General features: G+C 41.2%; 1 protein-coding gene across 1 annotated transcript in view; it reads left to right on the top strand.

Annotated features, from left to right (window-relative positions):
- Positions 1-17512, top strand: part of LOC141800688 (melanocortin receptor 5-like) — a 48539-nt gene extending 31027 nt beyond the window's left edge. Inside the window, exons 3-5 of the mRNA XM_074683394.1 lie at positions 1548-1654; positions 8233-8421; positions 8549-17512. Coding sequence (XP_074539495.1) covers positions 1548-1654; positions 8233-8421; positions 8549-9119 — 867 coding nt within the window. The 3' untranslated portion in view covers positions 9120-17512. The remainder of the gene's footprint in view (positions 1-1547; positions 1655-8232; positions 8422-8548) is intronic.
- Positions 17513-18189: the final 677 nt, after the last annotated feature.

The raw sequence follows: 18189 nt of genomic DNA, 5'->3' as shown, positions 1-18189 counted from the left end.
ACAGTTTTCTACTAATGATGTGACCCCAAAACACTCAAACTCCAACAAACTCTGTCTGCACTGAGTTGTTTGTTGTTCTGTTCCCGAGGTCTGTTGCTTTTTCTTGCTCACTCCTGACCAACAACACTGTAGAACTGGTCCTTTCAATCCTCCAGGACCCATACCCAGCCAGCAGGCAACCTCCAATTGGCCCAAATCCACCAACAAATCAAGCAACCAATCAAGCAGCCAATCAACGTACCAACCCATCAATCAATTAACAAAATAGTCAGTCATTAGGTCAGTCAGTGAATCAGTCAGTCAATCAATGAATCATTCAATCAATAAATGAATGAACAATGTTGTTCAACTGATCAATCATTTAATCAATCAATCAATCTTAATCTAATTTAATAACTTTAATAAATAATTCAATCAATTAATTAATCAATGAATCAGTCAGTCAGTCAGTCTATCATTCCATCACTCAGTCAGTAAATCAATCATTTGTCCCCATTCAATCCATTAGTTGTTCATTTAAACATTCAATCAATAAATAATTAAATCTTTTATTCATTAATTAAATCAATTAACCAATAAATCATTAAATCTTTCATTCATTAATTAAATCAATTAATCATCAATCAATTAATCACAATCAATAAGTCAAATAACTCACCAATCAATCAGTTACTCACTCAGTCATTCGCTCAGTTATTCAGTCATTCAATCATCATTCAATAATTAAATTATTTATTTATTTATTTTAATCAATTCATCAACCGATAATATATTTATCATTCAATCATTGAATCAATCCTTTGCCTGAGGAGACATAACTTAGAGCCTGTCCAGGCTGAGGTTACTGAGAGATTTATGGTTTAGAAAAGATAATCAGGCAAATACTAAACAACATCTCAGCAAACACACTAGAGGCAAAAAAGGTAAGACCAAAAGTCACACTGGTCAAAAGACAGGACAAAGACAAAACACAAATCACATGCAGGCTGGAGAAAAAAACAAACAATAGACAAAAATGCTCTAGACTCGATTCTGAGAGCTCGAGACAAGGTTGGGCTCAACAAACACACTCTTTCCCTGGATACAACGCATTGCTGCTCGTCCTTCCCTTCTGTCGCCTTCTGTCCTGTAATTAAAGGAAACAGTACAGAACAAAAAGTCTTGGCATGGCAAATAATAGAATCTAACATCTTAATCTACACCTCAAAAAAAAAACAAAAAAAAAAAAAACAGACATTGTGTAAAATGTGTAAAACTGAATATGATACTTAGCACATTTCATTAACCCATATTTTATTCATAATTGTAACATAGACAATCTGGCAGACGTTGAAGATGAAACATTGCCCTCTCACAGCTGTTTGAGATGTTCCTCTCATCAGATTCAAAATGACAATCTTTTCTTTTATTATAGTCCAATTTTACACTTTGGACACTTTATATTTAACTGTGTTCCATCTTTTTCAGAACTGGGTTTGAATTCTATATTTTTTTTTCATTAAGTAACAGAAGTTATGTTAAGTTTTCCCTGTGCTCTGCCCCCTCAGGTCTTTCTGATCCTGGGGATCATCTCCCTGCTGGAGAACATCCTGGTCATCACAGCCATCGTGAAGAACAAGAACCTCCACTCACCCATGTATTTCTTTGTCTGCAGGTAAATGTTGAAAAAAAAAAAAGTTTTCTCCTTTTCAAGTCTTTTTTTGTTTTGCATATTAGAGAGGGAGTGAGAAGCTGTTGGATTTTAAAATCTTACCCTTCAATTCTGTTGCACCTGAAATGGGTCCACACATCAAACTGCTCTTTATCACTGTGAGCATGTTGACAGCAAAACCTAAGTGATGTCCTCAGTCTTATATTGATGGTATTTCAGAGACCTCCAGGGTTCTTTTTTTTCTTTCTTTCTTTCTTTTTTTTTTTTTTTTGCCTGTGCTTAAAACTGTGAGAGTGAATTAAGAAGTAGAGGACCCAGCTTTAGATTTATAAAGCTGTACTCTGCTCTTGAATGTATTTTTTGGCCTGACTCCTCGGACGGATCTGTGTTATAGCTTCACTGGTTTTCAGTTTTGGAAAGCAGAAGGAATGCTGGTAGAAAAACAGCCACTGTAGCATCAACTCATGGTTTTAAAAATGTCAGAAGCGTTTAATGTGTACTTTAAGAAGTTTTGTAGAAATGAAGAGTTACATTTGAGATGACATAACCTCTTTAATAACTAGTAGTAAACAGGATCCCCAGCTTTCCTTCACATCACTTCACTGTAGATGTAACAGACCTATTAAAGTTCAAGATGTCATATAAGTACATGTACATTTCCCACCAAGAACTCTAGAGTGAAACAGGAATCACCAAAGACTGAACTGCCAGCAATACAACACAGAAATCAAATCATTCATAAACAAGAGGGACAAAAAGGATAACTCTTAGCAACACAAGGAAATAAGGTGAGAACCAAGAGAACCAGGAAATAATGACAGACAACACAAAGGGAACACCCAAGAAAACAAGAGGAACTCCTGACAGGAAGTTGAACTGAACACCAGAAAATGGCTTAAACCATGCCAAAGCGTAAAATGCTGGGTTGAGCCCGGGGCTAGGAAAAAAAGTTTCCATCATATGAATCTGATCATCATTTGTTCCCTCCTTGAAGACATTACACAACAACAAACTCTGACCGACCTGTTTTTCTGTAAATAAGGTCCCTGAGCAGACAGACATGATACCTCATGACCTGGACCAAGTCATGATCTGATGACTCGACTTGCAACCGCTGTTTTGACATTTACAGAAAAAAGCTGTGACTGTTTGGGTCAGGGTCATGTGCTTTGAAAGACTCGGGCTGTTCCCCAGAACATTTCTTGGATGGTCGTCACATTGGCCATTCTTATCTGTGCCCAAGCCTGAAGACCAGTTTGTTTGGCCTGTGTAACCACACGTTTGCCATGCTCTTAAGCGGTTCACTCTCTTTTGCTTTGGCACACTGCAAAGAGCTGTGTTCAGTTGGCACAGTACACTCCATGCAAGAACACAAGCATGCAGACAGGACGAATGATCTGTGACGTATGATTGCTTGACAATCATTTTGCACAATAGCAGGGGTGTTACAGAGCTGTGTCAGACCACAATGACTTAATATGAGCTTAACACGTCAAATACACCAGATACATCTGCAGTCGAACCCCGTTTCGTTGCATGTTGACTGCGTTTGTCCACTCTCACAGGCTGTGTGTGCAGTCCATCAAGCTGTATGACTGACAGACAGCTGGAGCAACAGACGAAGGAGTTCCTGCTCTTCCCACTCCATTGATAAGTCTCTCTTCAGTTTGTTTTATTTTGAAAGTCACTGGGTGTCACAACTTCCTGTCCTGTTAGATCTTCCCTGAAGTGAATTTATGCATCACAGCTCCACGTCCGGCAAAAATAGGATGGCTGTGTAATACCTGCATGACAGACCAGCCACGCAGGTGTACTGCAACAGAACGGATCCACATTGACTTGAATGGAAACCTATCTGATCTGTTTGCCATGTGCCTTAAGGCTGGAGCTGTGTGACTACAGACCGTACTGGCTGGCGGGGGGAACGGCACTACAGAAAGGCAACTTGCTCAAGTATGGCATGGTTTGGATGGGCAGTGGGACGGCATTGGACAGCCTACCTGGTATACTGTTTCCCAGAATGCATGGTGTTCTGTTCATCCTCTTATTTCTGTATATTGGGGGTCAAACTTAGGTTTAGTTGCATCACTGCCGCCTACTGGACTGTGTCAGCATTACAACCACACCATAAAAAAAGAAAACAAAAAGTCAATCCATTCAAAATTTATTGTCAACAAGACGTTTTAACTTTTGGTGAAAAGTTAAAATTTAAATATGTTGATTTTGCTGTGAAATGATTTCAGCGCCTTTTCAAATTGTTTTATTCATAAAACCCTGAAATCTCTCCCTGAATTTGTTCTTTTTCTAAATGACTTTTAAATGTACTTTAACCACTCAAAATGATGGACCAAAAAACACACACAAACTGAACAACATAAAATAATTAATCACTGAAACATTATTACTATTCTCTTCCACCGATTGATTTATATAAAATGCTCCATTTGGCAACCTGTTTGCATATCTATAAATGAAATGTCAAGAGGTACCAAGGGTTTGTTTTGGTCAACAGAGGATTAGGACCACGTTAAAGAAAAGAAAAAAGGTAAATGTATGATATTTATCCCAGAAATATATGGAGCAAACTCATTATTTGAACTTGGCAGAGTTCTCAGAAAAGCCCCAGTGTCTTGCACTAACTTTTTAGGGTCCCAATTATATGTTTGGCCAAATGCGGTGCAACAGCTGAAACGATGTACATAATGATAAATGCGCATCATATTCAGAAACGTTGCACCTTCAAATGCAACTGCTGCAACGCACAGCAAAGAAAACAAACACGCTGCAAGAAGCAAAACAATTGTGTTAACATCAAATGAGCAGCAAGTACTGAAACAAACCTTAAGTCAAAAATACACACAATTAAAAAACAACTGTAGAGACAGAAACATGCTAGTTCAGCCTTAAACAGAAGTGCTCCAGGCGCTTTGACGTACGGCTCATGAGAGACGGACAGAGGAAGAGGCAAGATGAGGTGGTGTTTGTTTGTTTCTTTTACTTTGGTTGTAGTGATTGAAATGTCATTGTACTAAGATTAATTTTGTAAATTGCTTTCTTTTTTCTTTAATGTTGTAAGTTTTGTTAAATTATAATAAAGTTTAAAAAGTTGAAATATATATGTATGTATGTATGTATGAATGTATTTATGTATGTATGTATGCATGTATGTATGTATGTATGTATGTATGTTTGTATACACTATCAGCTGTACTTCTGCTTTCCTGAAACTGAAAACCAGCATAGCATACTACAGAACTGACCCATCAGAACAGTCTGACTACAGACTGCTTTCAGAAACAGGAGGTAGTGTGCAGTCCCTACATTTACATATAGTAGCTAGTATGGGGTTTAGAAAAAGCTTCATTCCCTCTGAGACAAAAGCAAAAGATGCTCGGTTGACGCCAGCAGGGTGTTGAGAGACAGAGCAGACATTGAGGTCACAGAGAGCGCTTTGATGCTGCTCTGAATGATTCTCACAGTCTCTGCTGACAGTCACTGAGACGCAGACAGGGTTACTGCCGGGTAAGAGCTTCACAGTCTGCTATCTGAAGTTACATCAGGCTCATGGGAAATAGATTTCCTCAGTGCTTTGGGTAATGTTCAGCTTGGCATTAAGCTTGTTACATTTAAACTCAAGTGCTTCTTTAAATGAGATCAGGATGTATGAGGACATTTAAAGTGCTCCTGACAGGAAAAATACGACGTGCTGGGAGAAAGCAGCTTCAGTGTATGACCACACATCTAACTGTTGCAAGGAAAAGTTAGATTCATAGTGTTTCCACTGTGGGATACCCGTATTACACTGCTGCAGGATCAGTATAAAGTCACAACGGCCCTCATTTATCAATCTTGCATGGGAATTGGTGCAGATCTGGGTGTAAAAACGATCATACGGCAACGTTCAAGTTTGATTTATGAAATGTGCGTATCAGTGCCATTCACAGCGTACGCCTGATCAGCTGATGATAAATGTGGTGGCTGAAAACAATCGTAATTAACATAATACGCCCCTAAATATTCAAGGTTCAGCTGGCCAAACCAACAGAATCTACGACATGGAGGGACACATTACTGGAAAGGGAAACTTCTCCATGCTGGTAATCGACAACGCCATAGCAACAGAGGTAGAGAGGAAATGTCACCCTTGTTGTTGGCAGTCGGAAAAGTAGAGCGAATAAGAAAAAATTCACCTGCAAGAAAATCACTGCAGTGATTCAGCAAATAAAATAAAACATCAGAGATCCTTGAAATATATTTGTTTAAGTTATTGTGTTAAGGAAATTGGCAGATTGTCATTTTTCTCTTTTAATATCTTGAAAAAAAGGAGTTTTCCTTGACTTGTCAGGTCAGTGTGGTTCATATTAGGTCTAGTTTGACTCCTATTGTGGAGGAGGCGGGGTTTATGACTAAAGCTTGTCAGAAGTGGGAGCTCCCTATAATTTAGAGTCATAGTACATTAAGACTTGTGGCACCCATTGTGATACTATGAGCAGGCAAGGTGTAACTGTGGGATTGTACTCTTCTTCTGTCATGGGTTTGTCACAGGAATTATTCAGCAGTTGGTTTGATTGCCAGATTTTGTTTTTTGCAGATGATGTGGTCCAGTTAGCCTCATAGAAACCCTGACCTTAAGCTTGCACTGGGGCTGTTTGCAGCCAAATGTTAAGTAGCTGCGATGAAGATCATCACTTCCAAGTTTGGGGTCATGGTTCTCAGCTGGAAAAGGATGGACTGCCCACTCTAGGTCAAGGGGAAGTCTTTCTCTATTGTATCTCTGGGTTTTGTTTTTTGAGTGAGGGGGAACCGGAGCTAGAGATTGGCAGACAGATCAAGGCAGTGTCGGAATGTGGTGGTGAAGAGAGAGCTGAACCGGAAGGCAAGGCTGGCTTTCAATTTAATGGTTAATCCACGTTACGTCCCCCACCTATGGTTACGAGCTGTGGGTAGAGACTGAAATAGAATAGAATAGAATAGAAAATACTTTATTTATCCCCGAGGGGAAATTCAGGAGTCACAGCAGCATTTAAGAAAACAAAAGTAAGAAAGAGTATAGAAAGTGCAAAAATGTCCATAAGAAAATAGATGACAACATCCCGTCCACCACTCTCCAGTCCAGCCAGTCTCCACCTCCACAGAGTCCAGGACTAAGCCTCCCCAGCAGTCTGTTCAGTCTCTGTCTCCTGGATCCTGTCTGCTCACAGCAGGCGAAGCTCCTCCGATGTGTCGCGGCGTCCGATGTCAGCTCCGTCAGCCACGTCCGTGAACAGCATGATGCCGCTGGATTAGCACAGCTAGCTCGTCCATCCCCCGGAGTGAGATCCCACGTTCCCATCAACAATGGATGGAAGGACAGGTCCACGTCGTCACCTCCCAGCTCACATCCCAGAACCATCACGTCGTCCTCACCGCCTCCTCCTCAGCTCAAGGGAAATCATCAAGGCCTACACTAGTTAGCATTGACATGCTACAGGCTGCTAACAGCTAATTTCGCATGTAAACAATGCAGCCATGGTTACATGTAGGATCTCAAGACAAACACAGGAGAAAAGTAGTAAAAAATACAGCCGAAGCCACAAAAAGTTTGGTGTCCGTGACTGACAATGAACCATACAAAGTGATGATCCACTCCAAATACAGAGATGACGAAAAAGAGACGAAAAAATTACAAGAAACGGACAAAGACGAGAGAGCTGCTGCAACAGGCAGCTACTTGGGTAGCGCCTAGCAACCGAGAGAAAGGACAAGATCACGTACACAAGAGGCTGAAATGAGCTTTCTCTGCAAGGTGTCTGGGCTCATCGTAGAGATATGGTTCAGAGCTTGGAGACGCTCGGATTAGAGTCACAATGAGAGGAGCCAAATAAGATGGTTTGGGCATCTGGTGAAGATGCCTCCTGGACGCCTCCCTGGGGGGGAGCTGGGAGGAGACCTGAGGTAGACCCAGGACACAATGGAAAGACTTTATATATCTGGCAGAAGTGACCAGGGACAGAAGTCATTGGTCTCAGCTGACAACATTGCTGCCCTCGCAACCCAAACCTGGATAAGTTGTGGAAAATGGATGGATGGATAGATGGATAGATGGATGGATGGTTTATTTGCTGCAGGGAGTCCTGGTCAGCTCACCTTTGATGGGAACGCTGCCCATTTATCAGAGTCAAAGCTAGTCTAACAAAGATCCCTCTTTCAACAAACAGGCCTTGTTGGCCATACGGCAGCAGTTGTCACACAGAAAGTGACAATTCTTTTGACAAATCAACAGTTAACAGTGTTGATAGCGCCACTTTCTGCAGCCGGATCGGTATGTCTGGCAACCCTACAGAAGGGTACCAAAAAGTGGGATGGTAAGGGTTGGTAAATTGGGGACCTGTCCTGCTTTTAGTCAACAAAAATGCCACAAAATCCGTGGGAGGGGATGAACCAAAGTGAACCACCTGGTGGATACGGGGCTTAATACACTGAGGCAGAAACCGTCCATTGAACCATCCCATTAGTCTTCACTGTGTCAGGGTGTGTCAGCTGTAGTGTGAAGATTAATGAAGTCTCTGTTCAAGGCTGAACCCCTGGTGTGCTTGTTACAGTCTGGCTGTAGCAGACATGCTCGTCAGTGTGTCCAACGCCTGGGAGACCATCATCATTTACCTCCTCAACAACAGACAGCTGGTGGTGGAAGACCACTTCATCCGACAGATGGATAACGTGTTCGACTCCATGATCTGCATCTCAGTGGTGGCGTCCATGTGCAGTTTGCTGGCCATTGCTGTGGACAGGTAATGTTATTTTACACCTTTCTCAGTGGAGTAAAAATGATCGTTCCCGTCTACCATCAGTGGGTGGAGTAAAAGCTTGTGTGAAGGTTAGTAAATGATGAACCTTGTCTTTACTGCTTCTCTGCAGGTATGTCACTATCTTTTACGCCCTGAGGTACCACAACATCATGACCGTCAGGAGAGCCGGCTGCATCATCGGAGGGATCTGGACCTTCTGCACGGGCTGCGGGATAGTCTTCATCATCTACTCTGACACCACCCCTGTCATCATCTGCCTGGTCTCTATGTTCTTCGCCATGCTGCTCATCATGGCCTCTCTCTACAGCCACATGTTCATGCTGGCTCGTTCCCACGTCAAGCGTATCGCCGCCCTGCCCGGCTACAACTCCATCCACCAGCGGGCCAGCATGAAGGGAGCCATCACGCTGACCATCCTGCTGGGGATCTTCATCGTCTGCTGGGCGCCCTTCTTCCTCCACCTGATCCTGATGATTTCCTGTCCACGCAACCTCTACTGCGTGTGCTTCATGTCCCACTTCAACATGTACCTCATCCTCATCATGTGCAACTCGGTGATCGACCCTCTGATCTACGCCTTCAGGAGTCAGGAGATGAGGAAGACCTTTAAGGAGATCATCTGTTGTTACAGCTTGAGGAACGCCTGCACCAACATCTGCGCTCTGACGGGGAAGTACTGAGAGACGCAGATGATGAGAGGACGAGCAGGTCAACAGGCTGAATATGAGACACCATAAAAAGCTCTGATGGAGATCTGGATCACTGCACCTGTCTGTAGAGCACATGTTGTTCTGTGTAAACTGAAAAGAAGACGCTCACAGGGTGAAGGTTCAACCACTGTCTCCTAATGTATCTGTCATGTAAACAGGGAGGTTGGTATATAAGCTACATTATGTGAACATAATCAGGATCATTTGAAAGTGGGTCACAGAATCTCTTTCACTATAGCTGAGCAGTCTGTTCTCGATCTGCTTTGGCCTGTTATTACTCCACAATCCAGTCATTATCTCTCCACTGATGAACATAAGACTCAGGTCTTTGAGTTGTGTAAATATCTGTTCAGTCACTATCCTACGCTGACTGAGTCAAGTCAACAGTGATTAAGACTGTACATTGAAAACAAACTTCATGATGACTTGACATGAAAAAAATGTCAGAAAGATTTATAACTACGTTGTTTGTCTGAGCAGAGGGTGAAGATTCAGGAGGTGAAACCAAAAGACAAAGAAACATTTAATGTAACCAAAGTGCAAATCTCAGTGTTTAAATTAGCCCAGAGGAGTTTAGACCAGGGGCAGCGTCGCGGGTGGGTCCAACGGTCCTAGGCCCAACAACTTTCTGACAGGTACACCTCAAACTTTTCTCTCTCAAAAAAATCTTTAAAAAAAATAAACGGTTTTAAAGAGGAATATTTTAACATTTTGTCACTGTAAGCTCAGTTTGTTATTGTTAGTTGCCCTGTCTTTATAAAATGAGCCGAGTTTGTCAATCTTTAGCCTGTTGGTCAAAAAGTTACGACTCATCCAGCCTCAATATATACCAGTAGGACTAGAAAATGATTTTGGGAAAGACTATAGATTTCTGTCTTTTATTTCACTGTGGTTAATGTATCTGCTCTTACAGCCTATAAGACATGGAAAGTTGAGGCGGCACAGACCATTGGTGCGTTAGAGCGCCACTCTTTGGCTGATACCACTGAAAGCCATTGCTGTCTGATGCACTAAAATTGTATCAAATTTTAAAGGATCAAAGCAACCAAATCTGCTTTAAAACATACATACTAACAGTACTTTATTAACAGCTATTAAGTAACAATTATTTGATAACTTTTGTATTTTAAGGCCCACCCAAAATTGAAATCCAGGCGCTGTCTCTGGTTAAGACGACTGCAGTTCCTCCATGGTCCCTGTTTTCCCAACTGCAGAGCTCCACCATCAGGCCCGGAAATACACCAGAAAGTTTGCAAATAAAACTGGATTTAGACTTCTGGTTAACCCTTTATTGCCAAACATATCACATTTAGTACCCAAGTTTCAAAGAGCTCTATCTTATCAAGGTGTGAAAAAATTTCCTCTAAAACACTTTTCAAAAAATGTACCCTGCCCCCTTGAGGACTATCGCTCCACTACAGGCAGCTGAAGTTGTATTTTTATCCTTTTCAAGAAGTTGCTGTAAAAATAACATCTCAATTGTTACTTTTTTTCTGAATAAGTATTTTCTGCATTCAAATAATCCATATTTACTCAAAAGTTGCCCAAAACGCCCAATTTATCAAATGTGACACTAAAAACTGTATCATTAACAAAATGATAAAGCAATATTTTTCGTAGATTCTGCTAAAAGTGTTAATTAACATCACACTTTCTAAAAGTAGAAATTTCTGGCTAGTGTTTGATGGATCAGGCTTTACCGGCTTAACACTGAGTTAATATACAAACTGAAAACGTAAAAAAATGTATGTCCCATCTCAGGTTTCATCTCAAAGTTTAAGGTTTTCTTTTTTATCTCCGGGGAGCAATTTGTCTTTCAGGAAACTCTGACAGATAAACAAAACAATACAACAAATTGCACCTCATCATTGCAATTTGTTAAACAGTAATAAAAGAAAAACATTTTGCCAACATGTGGCATTGTTTAGCAGGCTAGCTGCTACTGAGACAAAAGAGTTTTTCCCTCTGTTTGAGCTGCTTTTTGGCAGCGTGTATCTGTAGCCTGAGGGGAGAAGCTGGATCTCACCTAAAAGGGGATGGCAGGTGCTGTGCTATATATTTTCATTGCCTGTCATTTTGACAGACAGGGTCCTAAAAACTCAGTCATAATGAACAATGATCCCTCAATTTACAAAATGATGACAAGACCTATTAGATATGAATTATATATTTTAGCATGTCATCACAGAAGCAATTCGGATACAACTATCATTCATTATGCAGGGCAGTTATACTGCTTATGTTCAGAAAGAGAAAATAATAGACAGATAAGGTTGAAGTCAATTTTTTTCCTTTTTTTTTTTGCACTTTGGTTTACCTGAGCTCACGCTTTTCTGCTCACTACTGATCCTGCCTTCAACCCCGCTGCATATCTTTAAAAAAAATCCTACAGTTTCTTTTTATTTTTCAAACCTGTTTACCAGTACCAACACACCAATGTAAAAGTTAGAAGAGACTGAATAAGATAAAAAATCTGCATAAAAATCATGTCAACATTTAGACCCATGAGCTTGGGATAAAAATATACTCTTTTATTAGCTCTGCCTCAAACATCACATTCTATTCACTCTGTTTCTGGGTTTAAATACAGGGCACTGAGGGTAGATGAACAGGTTGCAGTGCTGAGCTTCATTTAAGGATTAATGGATCTCAAAAAGACAAATTAACTGTTAGAACAAGTAATGTCCACGTGGAAAAAAAGAGGTCTGTATAAGCAAGATTTAATAACACAAGGCAGCAAAGTATTTTTATGCTGTTTAAATGCAGAAACAGCTCTTTAAAAGTCAGAAAGTCAGTAAAAAGTTTTTTTTTTGTTACATTTAACTTTTAATCAAGCTACACAGTTCACACAATACTTAGAAAACAGAGCTCCTCCATCATTAAACAATCAGCATTAATGCTAATGTTTGTGTAGATGAGTTAATGCTAGCATCACTTTCCCAATGGGATAAAAACAGTCTGTTTGGGGTTTGGATGTGTGAAATATAAAGGCTGGGAGTTAAAGCTTTATTTATAATATTACAGGATAAGTTCACTGACAGGTGAGAGTGTTTTTACCTCTCTGATAAGAAGATGCCCTGGCCCCTCCTGTTTTCTGTTTCAGGTTAAACCAGCATCTATTCAGTATGTTGCTGCAGTTGTTGGGCTTGTAAGTGTCTCTTGAAGAACCACTGTGTGATGTCTGTGTGATTCATGTTGTGACCCTAAAATGAAAAGAAAGAAGTATACAGTCAATGATTTATTGAAATTTAGGCTCAGAGTCAAGGAAAGAAACTAATTTGACATTCAGGGGATGACTAACTGTCTCCAATTCTTGTGACGACCGTACACAAGGTTTCAAAGAAAAACAGCTTCTGTATAACTCTGAGGGGATCAGTTCGGTTTACTTTCTCGTTTGTCCAGAGATGAAGAAAATACAAGTGCAAGTGATCCAGGACAGGCCTCACAACAAGACAATAAAACCGCTTTGCACCTCAGGAGGCTGCACCTTCAGGGCTTTAGAGGCACGGCGGTGGATGGATGATGGGTTTTAATGGAGGTTGTGGGGTTTAAAGTTTTTATATCAGGATGTAAAGACTGCAGGTGTATCACGCCCCTTTCCTCTTAAAGGCCGTAAAGGTAGTGCAGTCCCTGATGTTCCCTGTGACTGGGCTTTTGTGGGTCCGTAAACGTCCACACATGCACAGAAAGCTGGGAAAGTGATGTTAGTGTCTCTGTGAGGACTTCCAGTGTGGTGTTGGTTCCAGTGACACCTTTAGTGTTATGGGGTAATGACTCCGTTTCCCATGAGCACCATCACCCACTGTCATAAAGATATGAGTCTGGCTAAGGTGTGTGTGTTTGTCTTCAGTGAATGAATGAGGAGCAGATCTTCTTTTAAAATTACACTAAAAAGTTATTTTCCCAGGATGCAAGGCGACAATATTCCATCCTAAGTCATGGTATTTAGAAATAACTATAGCCCCCATGCACGTCCAGGCATTAACGATAAAATGGACCATTTGCACTAATGGTGAAAAAAAACAAAACAAACTGATCAGTTGGATGTGTCAGCCTTCTTTCTGTCACACTGGGGTAGACATGGGCAATCTGAATTTGTTGGATAGAGGTTTTCCAGGTTTTGCCAGACATATGAGATCATATGAGATTCTGCACCTGCCTTGCTCATAATGCAACCAGTGAAGTGGCCGATATGCAGTCGTGCATGCAGCTATGGCTACAGCCAAACAGGTAGAATCATACGGTACATTAGAGGTACGTTAACACTAACGGCTCTCTTGTTTCAAGTTATTTAAAGACAAAATGAGGTCTGAATTACTTGTATCAAGTTGAACAATCTGTCAATGGAACAAGAGAAAATCTACTTAAAAGTTACATTATTCTAGATCTAAGCAAATTTTTCTTGTTCCATCGAAAGATTTTTTTTACTTGTTACAAGCAAATCAGACTTCATCTTTGTCTTGAAACAACTTGAAACAGGAATCATCAGTTAAATGTGGCTCCTATCTGGTGTAATAAGACAATTTTCCTTAAAAGAAGATAGAAACACTTGATAAGATCTCAGCTTTTTGCAGTGCAGGATTTTTTGTTACTTGTTAGTAAAACAACATTCAAACTGGGCTCCTCCTCCTTGGCTCAGTGCCAGCAGCAGCACACACCCACAGTCTTCAACCATGACTGAACACACTCATTAGCCACCACCTGCAGCATCACGTTCCTGTGTGGCAGAGACTTGAGAGCTGTGTACCGTACTTGGCATGTTAACACAAGCTAATCACAAACATTTGACACATACCTGGTTAGCAGACAGCTAACTCACATCGCTCTCTGTCCCGTGCTGCTCCCCAAGTTCCAGACAGTGAGTGAAAGTCGAGCGTTTCATTTCACTTTGGTTGTGTTTTTCTTCCTCCGTGCTACGTCCACTATCGTATCATCAACACACAGAGTCACATGCACACTGTGCATGCTGCGATTGGCTGATGTAACCATGCCTACTCTCTGCCAAGAAACTTCTCAATAACATCAGCATACAAGCAGAGGAGGGGTTGGGGCAGATACAGACACAAACACACATGTATAGAGACCCAGAGGAGACAATCGAGCAGGATTATTCCTGTAAAAGGTGACTTTTTATTTTTAAGGAAAATCCTGCAGACTCTACCTTTAATGACTGGACGAGCATGAAATGATGGATTTTTAACAGTCAAATGTATGAAATTAAGACATTTTGAAGATCACTGATCAAGTACTCACAGAGCCTTTGACAACATGCTGGGTGATGTTTTACTTTAAAATTACCTTTGGGAGGATTTTAGCAAAAGACCTGTCAGGCTAATCAGAGATCATGTCAGTAAATTAATACAGACCAAGTTTTACATGTCACTCAGAAAGGAGCAAAGAAGCAAAATCTGCTCTTCTACTTCATGTTAAACAGCTTTTTGTTTGCTGTGATAAACACTGTGCTGAAAGGACAGTATCCAAGCTCTCTGTCTGAACTAGACTCCAAAGAAAATCTCAAGTTAAAGGAGAAAGGAAGCACAAATCCCAGCTGACGCTCTGTCAGAGGTCTGTTACTGAGGAAGTGACGTTCCTGATGGATCCTCACTCCTCTGGCACCTCCAGCATCCTGAGACATTGTCACATGTTTCTCATGGACATGTTGTAACGTGTGTGAGCCTGTTTGTTATATGTATGCCAGAAAAAAAGTAGCTGCTATTGGACTGTCGGAATATGTGAAGTAGAAAACAATTTTCTGCTGCAGTTACCAGCCTTCGCCCCCTGCTGTGTGACAGTTATCGAGCACTCTGCTCGTATCTGACAACGCCAGCCGCCTCATTTCTGCCTTGCTCTCTTGTTTACCGATCAAGTCTTGTTTCTCAGTAATTACAGCTCTTCTATTCTTCCTCTACCCCCTGATGGTCTCTGCACACCGCCTCTCCTGCGACCCCCTGCTTTCAGCTCCTGTATGTAAAGATAACTGAGGTTACACATGAACTGTGAAAAAACAAATGTACAATCAGCTTTACTGTGCTCTCTGTAAGAGTGTGTTAGTGCCGCCTACCTCTGAACTGAGAAGCTTGACTGGAACTTCATCACAAAGTGCAACCATCTGCTGAAAGTGTTTCTTATGACTGTGACACTACTTCTCTCTGTGCTGCTTACTGGACAAGTCTTAAATATTATTTATTGCAGATGGAGCGTTGGCCTTTGTGTTGTTTTCATCATAGAAAGATGTTACAGACGGGTCGTTTCACAAAGCAGGTTTAGAGAAAACTCAGAGTCTGTTGACCCTGAAACTCTGGGTTGTCTGTTAATCAAACCAGAAACAGAGAGGGAACTCAAGCCAGTTTCACAAAGAGATGGGACTAAACCTCAGAGTCTGTTACTGCTCGACTGCGCAGAGAGTTAACTATTTGTCAGGAGGTGGTTATCAGACCAAGCATACATGTTCCTGCATTTACAGACACTTTTTTTTTTTGTGATACCATTTCACGCCACAGTCTATCACCCCGTGATCATAGTCATGCTCTCATGTTCCAGCAGATTTTGTGTTTTTCTTTGCCAATGGAAGTTGTTTTTTTAAATGTTGGAGATGCTGAGCATCAAGTCATCCTGAAACGGCTTTCACCCGTCTTTGTCGTTTCCTCTGGACATAAACCTGTCAGAGCCATCGAGGAGGAGCTCCACAGGATTACAGGTGAAGGACGTGGAAATCTGTTCAATTTATTTTAAATTATACTTTTTTAATGATGTGCTGTGACCACATTCCCATCACAGCTCCTTTTGTAGGCTTTAATATTTAATCCTGGCCAAGTGCGCCTCCTTTAGCTTAAAATAAATAAGCTAACAGGCTACCATTCAAGCAGTTTTCCCTGTAATGTTATTGTAATTGTAAAGGACTACATTTAAACCAACGCTTCTACAGAGGTGTTTCTATTCTTGCTAAAACATGTTCAAACTCGTCGTACGACTGCTTCAAGATCTCTGATTTTAGTGGGGTGAAAAAGCACCCCTCCTGTTCTCTGTTGCCACGGGAACACATCCATAGACTGTATAATCAATGGACGTAGTCTCCCTAACGTCACCTGTCTGTTTTTGAAACAGATTTTTGAAGGAAATCAGTGGTGGTAGGGGCTTTGAGTACAGCTATAGGACGTCTGTCAGTCACGTGACCAGAGCCATAGCTCTGATTAGGCGAACCTGGGGTTTAAATATTCTCTAAACTGCTGAGTTAGAGAGAAATTTACCCCCTGTACAGTATCTGGATTGTAAAATTAGCGATTAAGACAGGAGAGGCTTTTTGAATCAGGTTGTAAATAGGTTAATATCTGCTTTCAAAACGCCTTTTTTGGCTTGGTGTGACTTCAGGTACTTCCTGAGCCAACCTCAAGCAAACACTCGAAAAACAGCAGGAGGTTCCCGCTTAGACCCATCACATCAAGGCCCCACTGGTACCGACTTTTTATAGTTGTGGTGCATGCGCTTAACTCAGGGTGAAACTACTCCAAATTAATTAAACTGAGTTGAATAACTCAGAGTTTCCTATCTCAGAGTAGATCAACTCAGGGTTTCCTATCTCAGAGTAGATCAACTCAGGGTTTCCTATCTCAGAGTAGATCAACTCAGGGTTTCCTATCTCAGAGTAGATCAACTCAGGGTTTCCTATCTCAGAGTAGATCAACTCAGGGTTTCCTATCTCAGAGTAGATCAACTCAGGGTTTCCTATCTCAGAGTAGATCAACTCAGAGTTTCCTATCTCAGAGTAGATCAACTCAGGGTTTCCTATCTCAGAGTAGATCAACTCAGAGCTTTCTATCTCAAAGTAGATCAACTCAGAGTTCAGGATTAGACTTTGAGTTTATTGTACCTGCTTTGCGGAACAGACCCTGGGTTTATCTCTGTATTGTGTTGTGATTACCTTGCTGTAGTATTTAATGATGTGTGTCATGGGATCAAAAGAAGAGCATCAGAACATAAACCTGCTGCATGGTGCAGTGATGTTTATCGAACACAGAAAAACGTGTTTTCCTCCTCTACAGGCTTTTATTTCAGGAAGGAAATACTCATTCTGCAAACTGTAAATTAGCCTCATCCTGAAACGCTGGCACCATCCTGACAATGACTCATTGTTGTTGTTGATTGTGAAGTGGTTTGTTCGTGTTCCCACAGAAATAGAAGGAGAGGCACCGACACTGGACAGAGGTGAAGCCCACCTGCTCATTACCTGCTGTGTGTTGTGTACAGTGAGTTGATAGAAACAGCTGTGGTTTGTTAAAAAGCAGAGTGATGGCATGCAAACGTACAAATGTGAGCTTCAGCTTCCTGTGCTGCTTTCAATGCATTTTATTCCTGCCTGAATAAAAGCAGAGAATCAAAAAGTCATTGTTTGGATTTCATTATTTGCATCACAAGCACTGAGACACAATAAATTCATGAGCATGATGCATCATGTTCATATTCATATTCATACAAATCAAACACTTCTTCAGACTGGAGCAGCTTCCAGGAAATATACGTGCATTTGATTGTTCTGTAGAAAGTCAATTTCTTACAAGATTTGGAGAGATTGACACTCAGAGTGAAATGAGATTGGATCCTACCCTGTGAGGAAAAGAAGAGGAGCAGAGCTGGACACTCAGAGAGGAAGTGAGGCACAGAGACGTCTAACAGAGTGCAGACTCCTAATAAAAAATCAGACTGAAGGACGTTGGCTTCACATTAACAATCATACACACGAAAACTGAATACCCAGCTGGTTGCAGCCTTAATGAGTCCAGCTCTGAGCACCAGGTGCAAACTGAAGTAATTATTTGACCACAGGACGGCTGTGGCAGCTGTTCCACAGGTTCATGTCCACCAAATCTCTTCGCCAATTTGTCAACTCGCAGCAGCTCCTGAAGCTGAAAGATGAAGTTCAAGTTTCCAATCAGTCCGGTGACCAGGTGTCCCACTTCATATGGGACTGCACAGCATTTTAATCACTTTTTCCGCATCCCGCAAACTGAGACGATATCCAGCATTTGATTGGCTCTGGCTCTTC

This window comes from Halichoeres trimaculatus, unplaced genomic scaffold (assembly GCF_033239565.1).
Source record: "Halichoeres trimaculatus isolate MK-OKI-2021-1 unplaced genomic scaffold, fHalTri1.1 fHalTri1_scaffold_12, whole genome shotgun sequence".
Taxonomy (NCBI): Eukaryota; Metazoa; Chordata; class Actinopteri; order Labriformes; family Labridae; genus Halichoeres; species Halichoeres trimaculatus.
The sequence above is the reverse complement of the archived record's forward strand: the minus strand, read 5'-3'. Positions and strand labels throughout refer to the sequence as shown.